Raw genomic sequence first — 20,557 nt, 5'->3', positions numbered from 1 at the left:
GATATTTCGCACCTAAAACAGAAGTGGTATGGTGCTAACAAAATCGATTAAATAGTACTCTCAAATTAGTATTTTGATTATACCAGTAGCACTGACTTCCTTTTCTGCACAAAGAAAAACCATACCAGTGAAATACAGTATATTCCAACTTTTCAGCGTAACTAGCGCAAATGCGAAAACTGAATGCGAGCTATAACGAGCATATATTAATATTATCTAGTTTAGGGCGTGGATATAAATCTGCACTGCACAATTAGTTATTACAGATGCAGCACGTAATCGTTTTTTGTAATACTACCCCCACGCTACTTGGACCGCAAATGGGCCCACTGTGCTAGCCCTGGAGGGCAGATGACAAAAGTACGTAACGTGTAACGATAATTGGCAGTGGAAAACTTAAGTCATTCAAAAAGCTGCCCCAGCGCCACTTTATCCACCACAAATCATGAACAACTGCCCTGGGATAATTTGGACATCAGCAGTGGAGGTTGGAGACTAAGTGTCTCAACAATGTCGTCCCCATTCCTCACAACGCCTACTGTTAAAGCAGTATACTCAATAAAACATGCAATTTTTCGATGATTTAATTTTCGTATAAATGAGGGGGGTAGTGTTTTCAAAATAATGAATAGAAACTAAACTGCACAGACTCAACTGTGATATTAGTATGAACGTTGTTCTTCAATCACAAAATGTTTTATATATCCTGGACCCACTTTATAGACACACAGTGGAGGAAACTTTGCTCAAAATATGTCTGAATTAAATAACAGTCACATACTTTTGCTTGAAAGCGAGCTGAAATAGCACACTACATATAGTGACTGGCTACAGACTGAATGGAGTTCAGGATCTGGTAGGAGCAAGATTTTTCTCCTCCCCATTTCATCCAGACTGGTTCCGGGGCTCCTTCTCCAGGGGTTAAGCAGCCAGGGTATGAACCTTACCATTCACCTGCAAGTAGTGCTGAGGTCAAGAATACATGAATCTAGACATCCACTCCACCATACATCTCTCTTTCTTTCTTTATTTCATTTTCCCATGAATCAAAATACACTGATACAGGACTCGTCATATCGCAATACTATCAGCAAAAAACATATACATAGTGCTTAATTTAAGCACACGGACAAATTTACCTTTTACTTTTGCTTGAATGCAAAGTGTTTGAGCAACACTAATTCACAGTTAATCATAACTACCTCTTAGAACATGGCAGTTAAACTGAAGATACCTGATTAAGGGAGGAGAAGCTAACAGTTGATGAGCTAGTCAAGAAAGTCTCCTCTTTTATAGAACTCAAAAGTTTACTACTGTGTTCATAAGACCCCATCAATGGTTCCTATCCTCTATATCCAATGAATACAGTCCACGCACTTCTAACCTAGTACTTCATCCTTCTTCAGTGACAATCAAGGAACAGTTTGGTGAGGCCTTAGGCATAAATATTCATACCATTTTCCACAGAAACTATGTGATGGTTGAAATTCTATCACTAGATATTTTTGTCTCAGTGTTCATCATGGAATTATGGAGTGGAGTCCGGTAGGTATAAATTTCCAGACATTATGCATGCACGCACGTGCACAGGCACATACACACTGACACATACAATGGAACCCCCATTTAATGTTCCTCGGGTTCAGTTTTCGGCTCATGTAATGTTGAATTTCAGTTATACCAAACTAATAATCTGAATGTTAAATTACCTCCATTTAAGATTTTCTGCAGTTTAATGTTCAGATCCTCTGCTTCCAAAGGAAACCTTAATGGGAGTTTCACTGTACAAAAATGAGAATTAAACAATGAAATAAAATTAATTTATTGGTCACAAACTAAAAGATCAAATTATGAATTGATTTCTTCATGTTTTCTTGAGTTGAACATGAGAATTAATCTATATTTTGGTGTTTCAGAAATGGACAGATTTGAAAACAGACACACTTGATTTTATGGAAATTACAATTGAGGTATCACATTTAGTTTCTTCTATCTAATTTAAAATTCCCTTTACAAAACAACTCTTCAGGTATATAATGTAGATATTAAAAAAACCAGTAAGGTATAATTATTTTCAACCACAACTCACACCTTCTCAAATAATACAACAAAATCAACACTGTGGAACCAACGCTGTGCATCCAAATATCAAATGCTATAATATTATCATTCCTACAAGGTGACAAAAGAAAATTACATCAACATTTATGTCTTTGTAACAAATATTATTATATTCAGGTATAAAACAAAGCAATATTCATACACTAATCTTTACTTTTATCCAATAAAAACGTTGCCCACCAATAAAAGGCAGAGAAATGGTCTCGGAGGGATAATACCATCTTCCATTCTGCTCATATTTCTGAACTAAGTACATCTACTTCCTTCCAAGAAGGAATCATAAAAGCACAGCCATCCTTCTCTCTGATTTTTTACCCCCAAAATCTACGAAAAATGCAAGTAACTTTAAAAATTAACTCACATAACCACAACAATCTCTATATATCTTAGTGGAAGCATTCCTGGTTGTTGAGACATTTATTTCACTTTAAACGTGAGTGAAGTGTACTGTCAATGGGTTATCTCAATATCACATAGAATTCACTTCATACAAGAGAATGTCACATAGGGTGGCAGCAGTGGTGACCTGAATCAGAAATTTCTGTCACCCTACTTCTGTAACTTATTATAATATGGAAGGTCCCTGTTAAATAGGTGATATCTGGGGATACCATAATTCATACTGTAAATGAGGTATCACCTTACTAGTCAGTGGTCAAACTGACAACAGCTCATGATTTTAATAATATATCATTGTGTTAGTCTCCAGAAATAGGGTCAAACCAAACTTTCCCAAAATCAAGACACTGCAATTATTTATTGTGTATGCAGATGTATAAAGGGGCATGTAATAGAGTCTATATTTTTATGAAAAATACTGACTTCTTTAATATCAAGGGTTATTCCCCCCACAAAAAGATCAAAATTCCTGAAATATATTAATGTACTAAATTCATGTACATTTAAAATCATAAATACTTTCACTAACAGTAAGTCCTACATATTCGTTATTTTAAAGAAGCTATATCTGTGTGCAATTAAGTATGGATGGAAGGTCAGTGTTCCATCGTTCGGTTTTGGTTACCATCATTTAAAAGAATCTAGTATCCTATCAGAATAGGTATTATTCTAGACTGATAGAGTAGGATTCAGTTCACGTTCAGGTGGATGAATGACAAGACACGATCCTAAAACACAAAAGGATAAAAGCTGCTGTTCTATCTCTAGCATGAAGCCTCCTGAAAATGGTTGCAGTTATCAATATCACATTTCTCCACACATTTTTTTTATTGCTAGTGTGGTGGGACTAAGTCCCTTGTACTGCAGCCACTTCTGGCCTACTGTACCAGCCCCAGATGATAGGTGAGGGTGACTGTGGAGCAATTGGTGGAATGAAGATTGGCAGGGGAAACCGAAGTACTCAGAGAAAACCTGCCCCAGCACCACTTTGTCCACCACAAATCCCACTTGACCAGACCAGGGATCCGACCCGGGCCGCTGCGGTGGGAAGCCAGCAACTAACCGCTTGAGCTATGGCACAGCCTTTATCCACACATACTTCGTTCATTTAATCCATTCTTACATATGAGAAATATGAAAAATATTCTGAATTCACAATTTCACTGAATATGCTCTCTATGAAGCTGAAAAGTTATGGAAATACAGCTACAGTCTATATTAACATTATGACGCGCAACACAATCAGTACTAACAGACTCTGTAGTCAGCATGTGGGCAAGCCACCAAGTGGCACCTCCATTGGTGTTCCTGCAAACTCACTGCTACTAGCATGGAGTGTGCATTACAGTACTATTTTGTGGACATCAGTTAACTGTTTAATGGTACTGTCAGTATCAAGACTATATAGCACTGATGGCAAGATAATTAAAGAATGTGGAGCAGTTGGCAGAATGAGAATTGGCAGGGAGAACTGAAGTACTCAGAGAAAACCTGTCACATTGGCACTTTGCCCACCATCACAGACCCCACATGGCCTCAAACGGGATCAAACCTGAGCTGCTCCATTAGGAAACTGGTGATTAATTTCCTGAGCTGACATGGCATGTCCATATATATGTTCACAGACATAGCTGGTAGAGGAGTAGAAGGTGGCAGCAATAAATCAAAGGCATGCTTCAGCTGGTAGTGAAGTGTCCACCTTTGCCAAAAATAGTTCAGAGTTTACCTCACAGACAGCAGCGCTACTTAGTGCATACCATAATTCTATCATGTTTACTACTGTAACATAAAAAGAGCTGTCCTTTCAGAACTTGGACAACTTATTAGCATTAGATACTTCTGATGTTTATTTCCATAGGAACAAAATGTTGCACATGCAGAGAAATTATTTCAACATATTTTATGATCCAACTGCAATAATTATCTTGATAAACAGAATTGATAAACTGAAATTTCAACAGGCTTTATGCTGGTCAGTTATAATGTGTCTTAAATGCTGATATCAAAGAACAGAAAGGAACATTGAACTCTTTCTGCCAATATGAAGTACTACAAATGAAAACAGCATATAGAATCTCAATTAATGATGCATTATTTTGATTTTCACATGGGTAACAGTACTTATTAAGCACTGTACACAGTCACCTTGATATAAAAAAAAAAAAAAAGATTGGAGATTTCATCACTTACATAAATAAAATATTAATATATGGAGGGAAGAACTTGTTGGCAGTAGCACAAAATGAAAATATTTCAAAACAGTAACAAAAATAATTTCTACTTAGGGTTTGTACCATTTGTCTTAGAAAAATGGAACACACAGCACCACTTCATTTCAAAATGAATTCCAACAGGTAACATGGTCAGGAAGAAACATACATAGGAAGGAAAAACTATATCTTTAGGACTGACATAATTCAGTTACACTCCCCATGTTGAAACAGATAGATCACAATTATCTAAAATTAGAGAGTACCATTACAGCACCATGTAGTCCGGTAGACTGGTTCCTCTGAAATGTAATTCTCCATTAACAAAGCACTGCTCTTCTCCAGAAGTGCAGGATTGCTTGGATGCTAACTAAGAGGAACACACAACAGATCAAAGAAAATCGATTGTGGTGAAATGGCCAGTAATAGCCTTAATCTAATGTAATCCTCCAAAACAATGGTCCTCATCTACCAAACTAAACAGCATCATATCTCAGAAGACTGTGGTCTTAATTTTCACAATGAAAACCACATATTTCACACATTAATCTACTCCAATTTACAAAACTGTAACTACATTGAATAATGAATTTGTGTATTTCAATGCCAATAAATACAGTCTCAGTAAAATTATGATAGCGCTCTAAGAGGATACCTGAAATACTCAACACAAAAACATTTTCACTGAGAATGATGTACTCTTTCAATACACTTAAGATGTCTTATTTGCAGAATGTTCATGGGAATGACGTTTAGAATCCCCCTGTAGTTTCTGCCCTATTTAATCAGGATTTCAACTTTACTTTTACTCATAATGCTGCCAAAAATAAAGCATTAAGAGAGATTAGGCAGAGCAGCAAGCCACGGGGAGTAACTGTATATCAAGAAAAGTGTCTAGGAAGCTCGTACATACAACAGAAACAAACATCCAATTGAGCAAGCAAAGCACAGCTATGCAAAACAAATTCTTGTACACAACTGGCAACTCAGGATATGTTATCGATAGGTCAGCAGGGGTTGAAAAATATGGTGTAGCAGGTGTAAAATTTTGGCAGACATTTCCAACTTGCCATTTGATTGCAGACTTTTGAAGTTCTGGCAATTTCTTGTTGGCTCAGAGAAAATGGCAAACCATACCAAAAGATTATGATTCTGCTGTTGGGTATTTGCACCACATGGAACAGGGTGGAGCTTCAGAGCACATGATGCCTCCATTCTAAATGACAGCAACAAAGCCCATTGTGTGCAAATGCAGAATGTGGGATTAGTATCAATACTGAATCACTGTGAAAGCCTAAAATCAATTAACACATCCAAAAACAATTAAGACCAACACTTACAGTAAGTCATAAGAATTAATTTCTCTTTTAAATTAAGTTTGTTTTCTGTTATCTTATATCTAGCCTGATGGTGTTCATTGCTAATAGTGTGCCAACAGGAAGAAATTAATCTTGTTTGGCAGGCAGGAGTTGAAGCCAGAGCAGGGTAGCAGAAATAGTGTCCCACCTTTCTCTGGTAACCAAATTACTCGTCCAAGTACCAGATTTTCAAGAAATGTTCAACCCCTGGCTCTCAGCATATCAAGACACCCTTTTATAGTATAGGATCTCACCATATCCAGCTTTGACCTTCATATAAGGAATGAAAAAATAGTAGGAAAAGTGGGCTGCTGCCTCTGTATGTTGAAGGACCATCCAATTCAGGTTAACAACAATCTTAAAAACATATATGATGGTTGTTCACATGAAACCCGTGTGTGTGGGGGAGGGGTCTAGGCAAAGGAGCAGAAGCCGTTGAAAATAGTTCCCTTTGGTCATGAGGCATCCATTCATTAACATGCCACCCAATGGATTCCCTCCACAATGAACTCCTTGAGATACTACTGGAACCATTGAACCAGCCATATGTGGGCAGATACGCAAACAGGATTCACTGGAACAACCCCCATATTTGAAGTGGAAGCATTGAACAAAATATAGAACAAAGAAGTGAAACTGTGTACCCCAGAAGTATATTACTTTCCTTTTTATTGCTCAGTTTCCTGTAACTCCTTTGTGGCTGGCATTATCATGAAGCCTTAGATTTGTGCTTACGGGTAAAGGTTGGAAACAATTTGCGTTTCTTTCGACGGAGATCATCATCGGCTGTTGAATTAGAGTCAGTAGAATAGGTCTCATCATCTGCCTGAGGTTGCTCTCGAGACGGCAAACTAGTGAGCGAAGTCTTCTTCACTGGAGTCACTCTTGCTACAGGAGAGCGGGAAGTGTCTAGGCAAGTTTCTGACAGAGATGACTTTGGAGGAGATGCCTGAAACCATAGTGAGAATTTCCATTGATATAGAATGAATAATACAATTATGTTTTCAGTGTCTAGGCAAGTTTCTGACAGAGACGACTTTGGAGGAGATGCCTGAAACCATAGTGAGAATTTCCAGTGATATAAAATGAGTAATACAATTATGTTTTCAGTGTCTAGGCAAGTTTCCGACAGAGATGACTTTGGAGGAGATGCCTGAAACTATAGTGAGAATTTCCATTGATATAAAATGAATAATACATTTACATTTTCAGTCTGCTCAAATCTGAATCTCATGCAGTGCCAGAACCACTTTTTTACATCTATTCTGAATACCCACGGTATCTGCACAATTGTCATCGTTTAATAAACACAAAGTTTTTTCACAGGAATGGTTGCTTGCTTTGTCAATAATATGATATACTACAGCTAAAACATTACATTTACTCATGTAATAAAAGAATATTGGAAATGAAGACTTGAATGGCACCCAGTCTACTGCAATATTTGCACACTGCTTCAACAGTCTTGGGTACATCTGAAAGAATGAAGAGTAAAGTGAAGGTAAAGTTGTTCCTGTGCTTCATTAATTAAGCACCATGCCATGAAGGTGTATGAGGGAGCTGAGGTATATCTCTACATATTCTTAACCAGAGCACTAGGCGGAAGTATGTGGTCAGCTTCATACCCTAGTCATTTTACTCCTGGGTAAACAGCCCCTGGTATTCATAAGATAGGACATTGGGCAGCCCCCAAGGCTGATATGGACAATGTAACAAGAGAAGTCTCTGTCCCAGCCAGAAATTGAACCCCACTTCCTTGGCCATTCAATCTGCATCCCATTGCTATATGTTATATGGATTAATATTTTGGGGGAACTCTTCACATAGTATAATAATTTTTAAAATACAAAAGAACATAATTAGAATCATTACAGGATGTAGAAGTAGAGATTCATGTAGAGAATTATTTAAGAAATTAAAAATTCTACCGCTTCAATCGCAATACATATTATCACTTCTCCTATTTGTTGTTTACAACAAAGATAAATTCAAATTAAATTCTGAAGTCTATAACATGAATACTAGACAAAAATATAACTTCCACCTACCCTCATCAACTTTATCAGTATATCAAAAAGGAGTCTACTTTACTGGCATAAAAGTGTTCAACAATCTGCCACAAAGTATTAAAAACTTGGGCAATGATACTAAAAAGTTTAAATCAGAGTTAAAGAATTATCTACATGCTCATTCCTTCTACTCTTTAGATGAATACTTCAATGTAAATAGAGAATGATGTAAAATTAAGTTATATTAATTTTTAAGCTAAAATTGCCTGTACTTATGTATGTAACCTTTTGACATGTTCTGTATCCAAAGGTACTAACCTGCTTAGGATTTATAGAATGTAAATAAATTCAATTCAATTCAATTCAATATAAAACCTCAGACACACTGGTTGTCAAGAGAACAGAGTACATTCCACTCTTTACATGTTCCATACTGGTAAACAAAGAAGAAGAAAATAAAACATTTAAATCTTTATATATACTACATTTTTTGTAGACTGAAACTATTCTAAAATTAATTTATACAAACTGGTGATAATTTTGTTTTTATTATTCCTCTAGGTATTATCTGTTTCTCTTATCTTCAAAGCATGACTAGTTCGGATGCTGATGAATAATGATACACTGCATATAGTACCTACTGCAAGAATTCTTGGTTAAAGCACTGACTTTCGGACTTATATTATCAATGCAGGTAACATGGGCCTTGGCACAATATGACATTTTGTCATTGATAACGGTTTATTACTAAAGTATATTTTCTTCCAGTAAATTAAATAATGATAAAAAGATCACCTTTTAAGTACCCTAACCTATTCCATGCAAAACAGATACCATAATTCACTTACATCTCTCTCTAGAACCAATACATTTGTATCATGGCTATAGGATCTGACCATTTGAAGTTGTGACTGATGTTCTGAATGATGTTGTGAGTGGTGTTGAGGTCTTGGTCCATTCTCTTCTCCCAGACTGCAAACAGAAATGTATTAAGTCACAAGCTTATGGCCATATGTTTCTGATACATTAAGTGTGCACACCTCAAGAAGTCAAATACCTGAGGATAAAGGGAGAGAAAAAGAAACATTTTAAATCTTTCATTTATTAAATTAAAAACAAAATCATGACCTAAGGCCAAATCAACATTTTGAGGGTTAAAAATATATCCATTAACCTTCTGAAACTGAATATGTTAGTCTAGTAATAACACCCTGGATCTGAACTTGGAGGGTGCTTGGTCTGAATCTCAGTTGGGGTACTGGCTATCCTGACAGGTTTTCTACAATTTTCCTCAGTCCTTCTAGGCAAGTGCTGGGATAATACTAGACCTAGGGATTCCTGCAGAAAATTCTTTAAAATATTAAATATATTACCTCTGGCCTCACAGTACATATTCTCCCTGGCTCTGTTTGTGATTGCAAATAAAACTTGGTTCAGACAAAATTCTGAAATTCATAGTTTCAATGCTAGGAATAATTCCAATTTTTTCCAACAAATGACTCATCTTACAACGTTTCATAAAAGTTCTGCTTATGCAGGTGTCAAGATTTATAATCATCTTCCAGATAATATTAAGGTATTGGCATGTGACATTAAAAGTTTTAAGAGAGCATTAAAAAATATTTATATGAGCATTCTTTTTATACTGTCGATGAGTTTTTTAAGTTCATGGTTTGTGCTGACTGTCTTACAGTGTATACATCTTTTCACCTTATTCTTCACTTCCACACTACATGTTTCAGCACTAATGTGTCATCCTCAGGTGTCTTTATGCATGTTAAACTATTGTATTGCATGCAATGATGTCTTCATTCTAAAATGATTAAAATCTGTATTCGTCATATAGGATGATGAATTCTATATAATAAAACTTTTCAGGACTCTTCCTACGTCACACTCAAACACGCGAATTATGCCGATCCTCTTTTATGTGAGCATTCTTCCTACATATATTTGTGTATCGTGTTCCATGTTGTGTTTTGCTCCTGTTACTGCATGCGTTTTTTAAGTATAAAACTAGATAGCCACCTAGACATCATAAATAACGTTGTTATATTTTATGGTCATTTATTTATCTTTTTCTTGTTCTATGACTGTTAATTACAAATTGGTAGTATTTTATGCTCAAATAATTTAGTGTGTTGCACCTCTATTAACTAGCACACTTTCATAAAATGATTGAACTCTCCATGACTTGAGTGCAGTAATAGATGTGCTAATATGTTATTAAAATTTAATTTCATTTTATATAGTGGATATCTTTTTATGTACAAAGTTAGATAAGTTGAATTGTTTAATCCGTTTATTAATTCAAAATATTAGCTATATTTACAATCCTTTAAATTGTTACCTTGTAATATTTATATCTGCTTGTTGATCTTATATTTATTTTTGACAGAATCTTTTTATGACTGCATGTTCCTTGACTTCCTCTATATCATACGGTTTTACCAGCCTGGAGTAACAGAAATGAAATAAATGAATGAATGAATGAATAAATAATAAATTTGAATATAGAAATTAGAATTTTAACAGTTTTAAATGTGTTAAAGTATATACTGTATGGATTTATGGAGTTAAATATGATGCTGATATTATAAATATAATGGGTCATAGGTGTGTAATTTTTTACTGTATTTGTTTTAGTTAATATGGGTATTTTATATGAAATGGTCTAAATACAAGTTTTATAGTAGGTTATTTTTTAAGTATGTCTATTAAATGAAATCTTATTAAATTCTTTTGCCCTATAATATTATCTATATTCATAGATTGATGTAAGTGTCTTTTGTTTTTTGACTCGTGCAATTTTGTATATGCATGTTTGATGTATCTGTATTCAAAAGGTCTATTTCCACATCCTGGTTTGTTAACCTGTATGGATATATATGGAATAATAAAGAATGAATGAATGAATGAATTAGACCACAACTGCTTCCAAATCTTCTCCAATTCTTCTATCATCCTAACAGAAGATGCTATATAGTCAGTGGTACTGAAAGCATTGTAACACAGAAACACACGGTGTCTTCACTACAAGACCTACCAGTTAACACTGTTTAGACATTTTTTAAATTATTCATAATTTAATGAGTCAGTAGCTTAGATTACACAGCACTGAACAGTAGGATGATTAATGAATAATGAATTGGGAAGGATTTGGAAGTGGTTGTTAATGTGCTATCCTGGCTTTTGCCTGGAGGGGCAGAAGAAAATCATGAAAAATCTGTCACAATAACTGGACAATATGCCAAAATCTGAACCTGGGACCTCTCCATTACAGAGCAGGTTGCAATACCCAATCAACTGCAGCATTCAATGCTGCTTAGGGAAATAATCACAGTTTGTTGTGAGGCTCATATGAAACATATAAATACACTGTATGGGTGAATATGCAAAGTTTTGAATGTTACAGTTGATGGTAAAGTATATTTATGATTATGTTTTAAAGGGTTAATAAAAATAATAGACCTGTCTCCAACAGTGAACTGTACATTACTGCTCAGACTCTGAGTATCCTGAGGAAAGTCATCTTCCAGCTCCTGTTTGCCTGTGTCACTGCCCGATGAATCTGCTCCTTCCTTCCACTGCAGGCTCTCCAGACACCCTGAAAGCACAGATCACCCCTAAAATTACATCCCCTCTACTGCATTAAATGTGCCCATCCATTCAAGAGCTGCCTTTATTTCATTACTTTTTAATTCAACATACTTTGACACTACATACATTTATACACTTTATGAGAGCAAGTATTCATATATCTGAAAATATTTCAAAGTGAAACAGCCCAACCAAATTATAAATGAAATCATATCTAACTACATGCTGGTAACTCTTTTATTTATACTAAATAGATTGAAAAAAAATCAGAATTACAGTATCTACAACATAAAGCATCTAATGATGATTAATGAATTGGAAATATTTTTAAAGGAAATGGTCATGGCCTAGTCAAGATACTATCTCAGCATTTGCCTGGAGAGACTGATGAAAATCAAAGAAAACCTCAGCCATGATAGCTGGTGTCCCGACCAATATTCAAAACAAGCACCTCCCAAATACAGGTTTAGAGCATTACCGCTGTCCCATACTAGCCAGTTTCTTTGAATGTGCGACACCCATGTAGGTGGGTACCAATGGTTTGGAGAACTCTGCTGCCTCCATCTTCAACGTAAAGAGTGATCTGCCCTTGGCAAGTTTGTACAGCTACAAGACAGGAAGGATATAGATGAATACTGATCTGCCTTTAGTCTTGGCCCCAATCTTTCCTTATGCAATTACCAATTTTACCCAATTTGTTCATGCTTCTAACCTAAAAATGCTGTCAATATACCAGACTACACAGCATCACATTCCAGATGACATTAAGCTTAATACCCACTATTGTGAGAACCTCAAAACTAATTTGTATTCTATTGCTTGTTAAGTTATGATACTTTATAGTATTTAACAAATATTGACTTTGAAATTCCAGCATTCTTTTACTATAATTAGAAAACTTACACTGGACAAAATTTTGAAATAAAAAAAACCAGCTGGATTGAACATGTTGACAAACGATATATGATATAAATTCCGTCCTAAGTGCAACAATTTATTGTAGGTCTTTCGTTTTGCTTTCTTCCGCACTACATGTTTCGGCCGCAAACGGCCATCATCAGGTGTATTCACTCACGTAGCTGTTACACTGCACCCAGTTTAAAATTTAAAACACACAGGTCTTCCCAATTGGCTAACAGGACCTACTTCGCTGATATTTGTCTGATTCGTACATTATCTTTGTCACCCATACACGTCAATTTTGACATTCATGAACTGGCACTTTTAAAATCTTCAGTTCCAATTTTAGAAAATTCCTTTAAAATTTTTTCCAAATTTTAAAATTTAAAATTTTTAAAATTCTCAGGGTTACTCGCGCCACATCTATAGTGCTGCAGCGGCTACTTCTTGTTTTCAGCACTGTACAGGTGTTATTCTGTGTAGGCTCCCTGTGTGCATGCCGCTGCTTATCTTTACTACGTGTTGACAAAATTCAAAGCAACAGTATTCACAGACTATTAAAAATTGACATGCCACAAGTACCAAGTGGGGAAGAACTTGAATGGACAACTGATGACGAGGAGTGTCCCAAGGCCCTGACTGCTAGATGATGATGATGATGATGATGATGATAGACTAATTCATAGTTGGGATTATTGGGTTTCTGGACTTCTTCATCTACTACATAACATCTTGAGCAAAACAGGTTTTGAAAATTGGATCTCTTTCTTTCTTAAGTGAAATGGACACAACTAAGGAGGAGTCTCCCCATTTTTTTACCTGGGGATGGAAAGAAATACAGAAATTGATGTGTGTTTTGTTTGTAATACAAGCTGATGGGAAAAGTCATAAAACCAAGTAAAATGAAATTTAATATATCATCATCAGAACACTTTTGAGTTGATTTATACTTTGTCAAAAGTGGAAAAGCACATAAGTTTTAATTTAATTGTGTTCTCTTGGTACTGTTATATATGAATCATAAATTTGTAATAATCAAAATCACTACAACAAAGATACAAACTTTGCCAAATATATAAATACATTACCTTTATTTTTTAATCATCCAGCAGATGTGTGATTTTTTGGAAAAGTTTGCAGATATGCACTAACTGTTTGCCCATTTGTGAACTTGCTGAAAAAAGCACTGTACACAGTGATCTTTCGGGTATACCTACTTCAAACATTCAGTTACCCCTCCTCTTGACAGCTTCTCTTGCACCATTCAGTATTTCTGAGGCCGGCTGCTGCTTACAGTTTGAGCAACATGACTTTACTTGCGGATTTTAGAAATCAAAAATTTCAGTTAATGTTTACAAGTAATAAATTCTAAATGTCTACTGTATATATAATAAAGGTGTGGTGTGTACTGTTTTTGAAGCAGTTTCTGAACTTCATCAGTAAAATGAAAATCATGAGGTATGAATGTTTCCTGGATACTGCTGTTGTCTATAGTTGAAATTATTCTCCAACTGTTCAGTGGCTAGCTGCCTCCATCTTCAGGAAAAATTACGGTGGGAGAAGAAATATCTAGCAAACATTAAATGTTTTTAATGGTGTGTTACAATAAACATAACTATCATTTTGGGTAATTTCCATCATCTTGAATTTTCAAACTCAATGTTCTGGAAACTGGATTTATTTCCATCATCAGGTGTAAGGGAAGACCTAACTAATAAGTACCTCCACAGACAAAGTCAAGAGAATATTTCTACATAGTTCACTTTATAGTCTTCTGGTGGCAGCCATGTTCCTCCAAAACAAATATGACCATCTATGACCATGCAGCTTGAAAACCTCAGCTATTCCACTTGCATCAGGATATCAGCCACTGTGACAAATTGGTTTGATGGGTTGATTTTCAACTTCCTATATTATCTTAGTCTTAGGTTCTTCATTACACTTCTTATGTTCCACTGATAAAGCCTAATCCTAAACATATAGATATATGTGGTTAGGTGAGTTAAGCTGTCCAGTCATTGTGATTAACTGTTTCTAGTGGACCCAACCTAGGTCATGTCATAGTTTAGGCAGTCACAAGCTGCCTTCTCCCTGCAGAAGCTCAGGTTCATTCCCAGGGCATTCCACATGCAATTTGTGGCAGATGAAGTGACACTCAGGCACATTTTTTCTTTCAGTACTTCAAATTTTCCCATTCAAATTATGATTCCACCAATGTTGCATCATCTGAGGCTGGTACAATAATGGGTCCACTTGCACTTCAGGTACAAGGGACTCAGTCTCACCCCAGCACAACAGTAACATTAAGTTAACAGGCCAAACCGAGTATATACATCCCCTCTATTTCATTTAAGGTTGGAAACAGATCCAGTTTGCAAAATGTTATGTCCTGTTCAGAATACTAGATGATGGGCATAGTCAAGAAACCCACTAATCCTACATAGTATTATAAACCTTCAGAATTACACAAAAAAAAAAAAACAGTTTGAACTACAAATATGAAGGGGAGTTCCCATCAAATCATCATTCAATCAAACAAGCAAACTACGGAAGTAACAGTGTGTTACGTGCTTAAAGAGGATGAAAAGTTGCAACAGTAACTTGGGAAGGAAAAAGGCGGAGAAGGAAAACTGCAAATAAAAACAAAACACAGCACAGCATAGATGATCCGAAACACCAAAAAGAAAAGTGATTCTGGAGTTAATGGAATTACAGTTTTATACAGGTATTCACAGTATCGAGAACTCATATTAGGATCTCCCAGGTTATGGAACTATGTAGTAGGTCAAAACCAACATTTTGGAGGAACGCACTGCTTCCATCTTCAGGGTCAAAGTGAGCGTGGTGAGGATATGATCAGGTTGCATGGATGGTGGTCACTCGAACCCATGGGAGGGGAGACTACTGCGCACAGTCTGAGCCAACAGGAAATGTGACTTTACCAGGCACCAGAGTATTATCACATGGGAGACAAATTTCCTGTTCACTTCTTCAAGTGGTTCAGACTGGGTTCTTCCTCTTCTTCCCAATCACATGGGTCTCATTCTGACCCTGAAGACAGAGGCAACATGTTGCTCCACAACACTTACATCCAGCTACATTATCACATGGTGTCAAAACCCAGCAGACCTCAATTTGAATTATAGTATTTGTATTATAGAATCAGTGGTATGAATGGTTAAGTGGTTTAAATAAATCTTAAAAACAGAGAAAACAAGCTAGTGCATTTGCAAAGCAAAGTGTAAGTGAGTGATGCTGAGTGCATATCCAAAAAGGAACTGAACCTGTTCCTCAAGGTTTGTGACCAAGAAGGGATACTGCAATAACTACATAAAGAAGAACCAATGAGAGTAACCCTTATTTGAAAATATGAAAGCACTGGTTTGTTCTAATTTGTTGTACGGAATAGAGCATTTGTTTTATGTGTGAGGTCCATATTAAGTAAAAGGTGGTACTGTGTGACGTCTGTGGATGAACAATGAACTAGAAAATTCAATAGAGTGCAACAATTACATAAAGTTATCTACCCGTTGATGATCTTAGAAGGTCAAAACATGTCACAGAATTAACACTTATAAATAAGCAAACTGCAGTATATCAACAGTTTACAAGCACAATAAGTGGTACCTCCAAGACTGACTTAAACAGTGCAACAGGATGCTGCAAAGTATGGCTACCTGAGTAGCAATAGAGGAGTCAAAATTTTCACTAAACAAGTCTGTGTACATAAATTATTCTGACTGAAATATTTATAGTTCTTCTACAGATGTTTACATTTCTACTTTTGGCAGAATATTACCGCCACAAACACCCTCAAACCATATTTCTACAACTGCAAGTGCTGCAAAAAAGTCAGGAAAAGTGTGTCTAGCATAACCATTCTTGAGCAGTTGGTCTGCTGTTGTCTTTACATTTTCAATTCATAAATGCTAACTTCTGAAGTTCTCTCAGGTAATGAGATGTCACAGCATGAAGAAAGATCCTTTTTGTTTAGTTATCTGTAAAACCATAAGACTTACAGAAGGAGTGTAAAGTAAGTAAAGGTATCCCTGTAACAGGCCTTGGAGGCCTATAGGTTTGTGAGATGTTGAGGTTCCCATATTTCCAGACAATCGGCTCACAGATGGTGGAAAGGTTGTCAGCCTTATGTGCTGGCCGCCCTTTACCCCTAGGAATATTCCTGGTACTCATTTCTGTTAGAGGCTAAGTCGACCCCAGGGCCATAATGCAGCTGGAAGGATTAGGTCAATTGAAAAAGTCCATCTCATCGGGATTCGATTCGATCCCACGACTTTCAGGCCTCAACCAACTATACTACCGCATGCCCCCAACAGAAGGAGTGTATTGGGTATAAATTGTGTTTTACCTTTCTCTACAACTCTTGTTTGACCCCTTTTTCGCCTAATAAATGTTTTTGAAGTTATGTTTATGATGCAAGCACATCTTCACATAAAGTGTTCTGTACAGCTGTGGGCTGTACAGAGTACAGAGAGAAAATAAAGCAAAGCTTCCCAGTATTGAATTTTATGAAAGTGTATTCAGCGATTCTTGAGTAGTTGCATGCAAACGGACAGATGTGGTGAAGCTACAAGCACATCCTTACAACTTGTGAAAGAACCAAAAACTGACACAACACTTGCAAATGTTGTATCTATAATTACCACATCACATGACATTCTTCTGGACTATTATCAACTGGTATAATTTTGTTTCAGATTCTGAATTTGTGTTTTAATAATTTTGGCTAGACAATGTAGTTTCATCTAGAATGTTACAATGTGTGGTCTGGTAAAGTTTGCCAGTATTTCCAATAACACCAATTTACTTTTCTACCACAAAGATGGATACATTACCTTCCTCCAAAACACTGGTATGAGTATGAGGGGTGAGCCATAAAACTGGCCCTAGCTCTGTGACCTTCAATGGTCTATTGTGCTTAAAACATTGGTATACTTCTACAACATGGAAGACAGTATTTTTCAGTCACCACTGTGCAAATCTCAAATCTCAAATCTCACAAGCTATTTTCTGTTCTATTTATTGTTCAGCTTTTGTTTTTTATTTATTTTTTTATTCGCTGCTGTTGTTGTCATTATTTTGATACTTATGTTATACTGTAATAAATGACTGAATTTAAAATTTAAAGCTTATGCATTTGTAAAGGTTATGTGAGAAGTAAATTCTGAAGTACCACATGCTTCCACTAATCTTACATATAGGCATGATACACAACATACACTGTGTCCATAATATTTAATGTCATTATTTCATTGTTATATGGTTCACAGTGAAGAAAACGCCCAACATTAATTCTTCCATCAGCATCACTGCTGGCCCTTCCTATGGAATGTTTCACATGATGCTAATATACATAAAAATGCAGCCATGCCATCTACAGAAAGCCATATAATCAACACCTTTCATTTTGGTGCATTCGGAAAATCTACACTCTACTGCAGAAGCCATATGTTTGCTCAGATAAAATATTAGTATAATTCATAAAAAATAATATAGTTGCAGATCAGTACAGAAGCAGCATCAACTTCACTGTCATTCATTACACTTCATGATATCTAAAAATACATGGAAGTAAAGGAACATGTAACCAACATCTGGCACACATATACAGTTCCTCTGTGAGCATATTTTGATAACTGTATTATCAGCATAAGTTGGTAATACTTCAGGACTCATTCCTCAAATCCTCTAAGCAGTTTATCCTGTTAAGACACATTTTGCCTTTCAAAACGTTTCAAATTTTGTAGTTTAACTGCCATTTACATTTCTCAGTTTTATTAGATAACACCACATTCTTCTTATTTTAAACAAAGTGTAATGGAAGATGGGCTGTATAATACTGCCTGCACTAGGGTTAACAGTGTATTATGTATATCTCTGTTTCTAAGCCCCTGAAATCTTATTTCAGGTTAGTTACATTTTGAAAATAACACACCAAAATTATAAAACAAAGGAAAATAAGTATCACATTCACTTTTCCAGTCTATAAACAATCTGACAGAGAAACGTGTAGAGCTCTTATCAAAGAAGCTGACAGCTTGATAAATTACAAAGTTTACATACTAATAAATAATTTAAATAAAGTACATATATATTGCCATTTGTGTCCCTTTCAAATTTGTAAGCAAAATGTGTCATCTAATTAAAAAAAACAGCAGCACATTCAATGCATATTTCACATACAGCTGCAAAGAAAAATGAATGCAATCTTATACTAAAATGGCCATGAGATTCACTTCTCTCCATGATCACAGTAAACTCTTACTTTCATGAAATTTCTTCCTATTCCAAATGCCAATTCCTACCTTGACAATTAATCTCTATCAACTGTTCACTGTGCTATTAATGTGCATGCATCAAGTAAGCCTTGTGTAATGGAGGATTTGGAAGGAAACAATGGTGGGGCCTAATTTAAGGGAATATCCTGGAAGTTGCTGATGAGACTGAGGGCAACACAAAAAACCTCAGTCAGGATGGCTGATGTCATGGTCAAGATTCATACTGGGAATACAAGTCTGAGCCAATGTACTTGATAATAGTTAGTTAAAAGAAGAGTTTACTGCAGTCAATCTTAAATACATGTACACACTTCTATATTATAAGCATAATGAAGAAAGTACTTATGTGTAAATAACGTGCTGTACTATGGTAACATTAACGCTGATAAAGCTGTGCAATATGCAAAAAGTACACCCAGCTACTGCTCCAAGAAACATAATTACACTGACATGCAAGAAGGACAACCATTAGGGGCTGTGCCAATAAAATGTTACAATTAAAATTACATTTCCCACTGGTTAATTGGTTGATCAAATTAACAGTAATCTATATGTAATTTGCCTAGGCAGGGCAATGTTTATGCAGGTTCTCACAGCAGTGGTTATGAAGAGTTATATCCCAGGAGATAGAACTCTTCAGGGCAATGCCTTTTCCAATACTTCTCAGTTTGTTGTCATGTTATCTCTATGGAAACCAAATGCAAAATTAATTTCTGTTACATACAGCATGACCAGAAGATGGTAGTAATAAAGGGCAGAGTTTCGGTTGGTATTAAAATGCAAAATTTTCTCAAAAAAAAAAAAAGTACTGCTAGACTAATGCTATTGCCATCCTCGTCATCACAGTTATGTTTATGTCAGGATCTCTTTCCAGATTTTTTTTGAGCTCATAGCTTGCATATTTAGTGAAACTGTGGTTTCAAAGTATCTCTCAAGGGTTATCATGTATAAGATTGGAGCAATGGAAAATTTACCTTGAAAGTAACAACCATAAATATGAACTGCCACATTTATCCAAGTGGATTCACAATGGACACTTCAATAATAATTACAAGTCTCCAGGTCATCACATATGTGAGATCCTCCTTTCCTGACCTTCCACAACAGATTCCAGAGTATAAGCAGGAAAATACAGAAATAAAATACAAAGCAACAAAAAGGCAATCATTATATACCAACCAATTAACATGAGGAAATCAATTTATGAACAATTCTAATAAATGTTAATCAATGCACAACCTCACCACTACCTGTATTAATGGATACATTACTAGTTTACATCTATCATACAAACAGTGTTTTAGTTTGAGTAATTTGAAAAGAAAATCCATATTATCTACAACCACCTTTACACAGTTTTTTAAGAACACCATTTTATTAACCTTACTGGCTAACATCTTTGAGAAATAGTCAGCTGCTCTGTCCAAGTAGGTGCACTGTATCTCTGTATCTCTGAGACAATCTGAAGTCTGCACTTACATTGTGCTATTACTTCGTCCTGTCATCAACAGATGGCAGCTCTACATTCTTTGTGGTCTCTTCTTTGACCCAAGAAAGCATTTTACTTGTCACTATACACCAAAGATCCAAAAATAATTTTGTATTTCAGCATCCGGTTGCAATTGTTCTCATTAGTATCCATTTGTCTATATCCANAAATATAT

General features: G+C 35.8%; 1 protein-coding gene across 2 annotated transcripts in view; it reads right to left on the bottom strand.

The window, feature by feature from the left end:
* Positions 1-6,777: 6,777 nt before the first annotated feature.
* The window catches only part of LOC111871013 (stromal interaction molecule homolog), a 44,458-nt gene continuing 30,678 nt past the window's right edge, over positions 6,778-20,557 (bottom strand). For both annotated transcript variants that reach the window (XM_023863724.2, XM_023863723.2), the window contains 3 exons: positions 11,569-11,704; positions 8,946-9,069; positions 6,778-7,037 (listed from right to left, as the gene is read on the bottom strand). In XM_023863724.2, the coding sequence (XP_023719492.1) occupies positions 6,798-7,037; positions 8,946-9,069; positions 11,569-11,704 (500 nt within the window). In that variant the 3' untranslated portion in view covers positions 6,778-6,797. The remainder of the gene's footprint in view (positions 7,038-8,945; positions 9,070-11,568; positions 11,705-20,557) is intronic.

The sequence above is a fragment of the Cryptotermes secundus genome, unplaced genomic scaffold, assembly GCF_002891405.2.
Source record: "Cryptotermes secundus unplaced genomic scaffold, Csec_1.0 scaffold1522, whole genome shotgun sequence".
Taxonomy (NCBI): domain Eukaryota; kingdom Metazoa; phylum Arthropoda; class Insecta; order Blattodea; family Kalotermitidae; genus Cryptotermes; species Cryptotermes secundus.
Note: the sequence above shows the minus strand (reverse complement) of the source record. Positions and strands in the feature narration are given on the sequence as shown.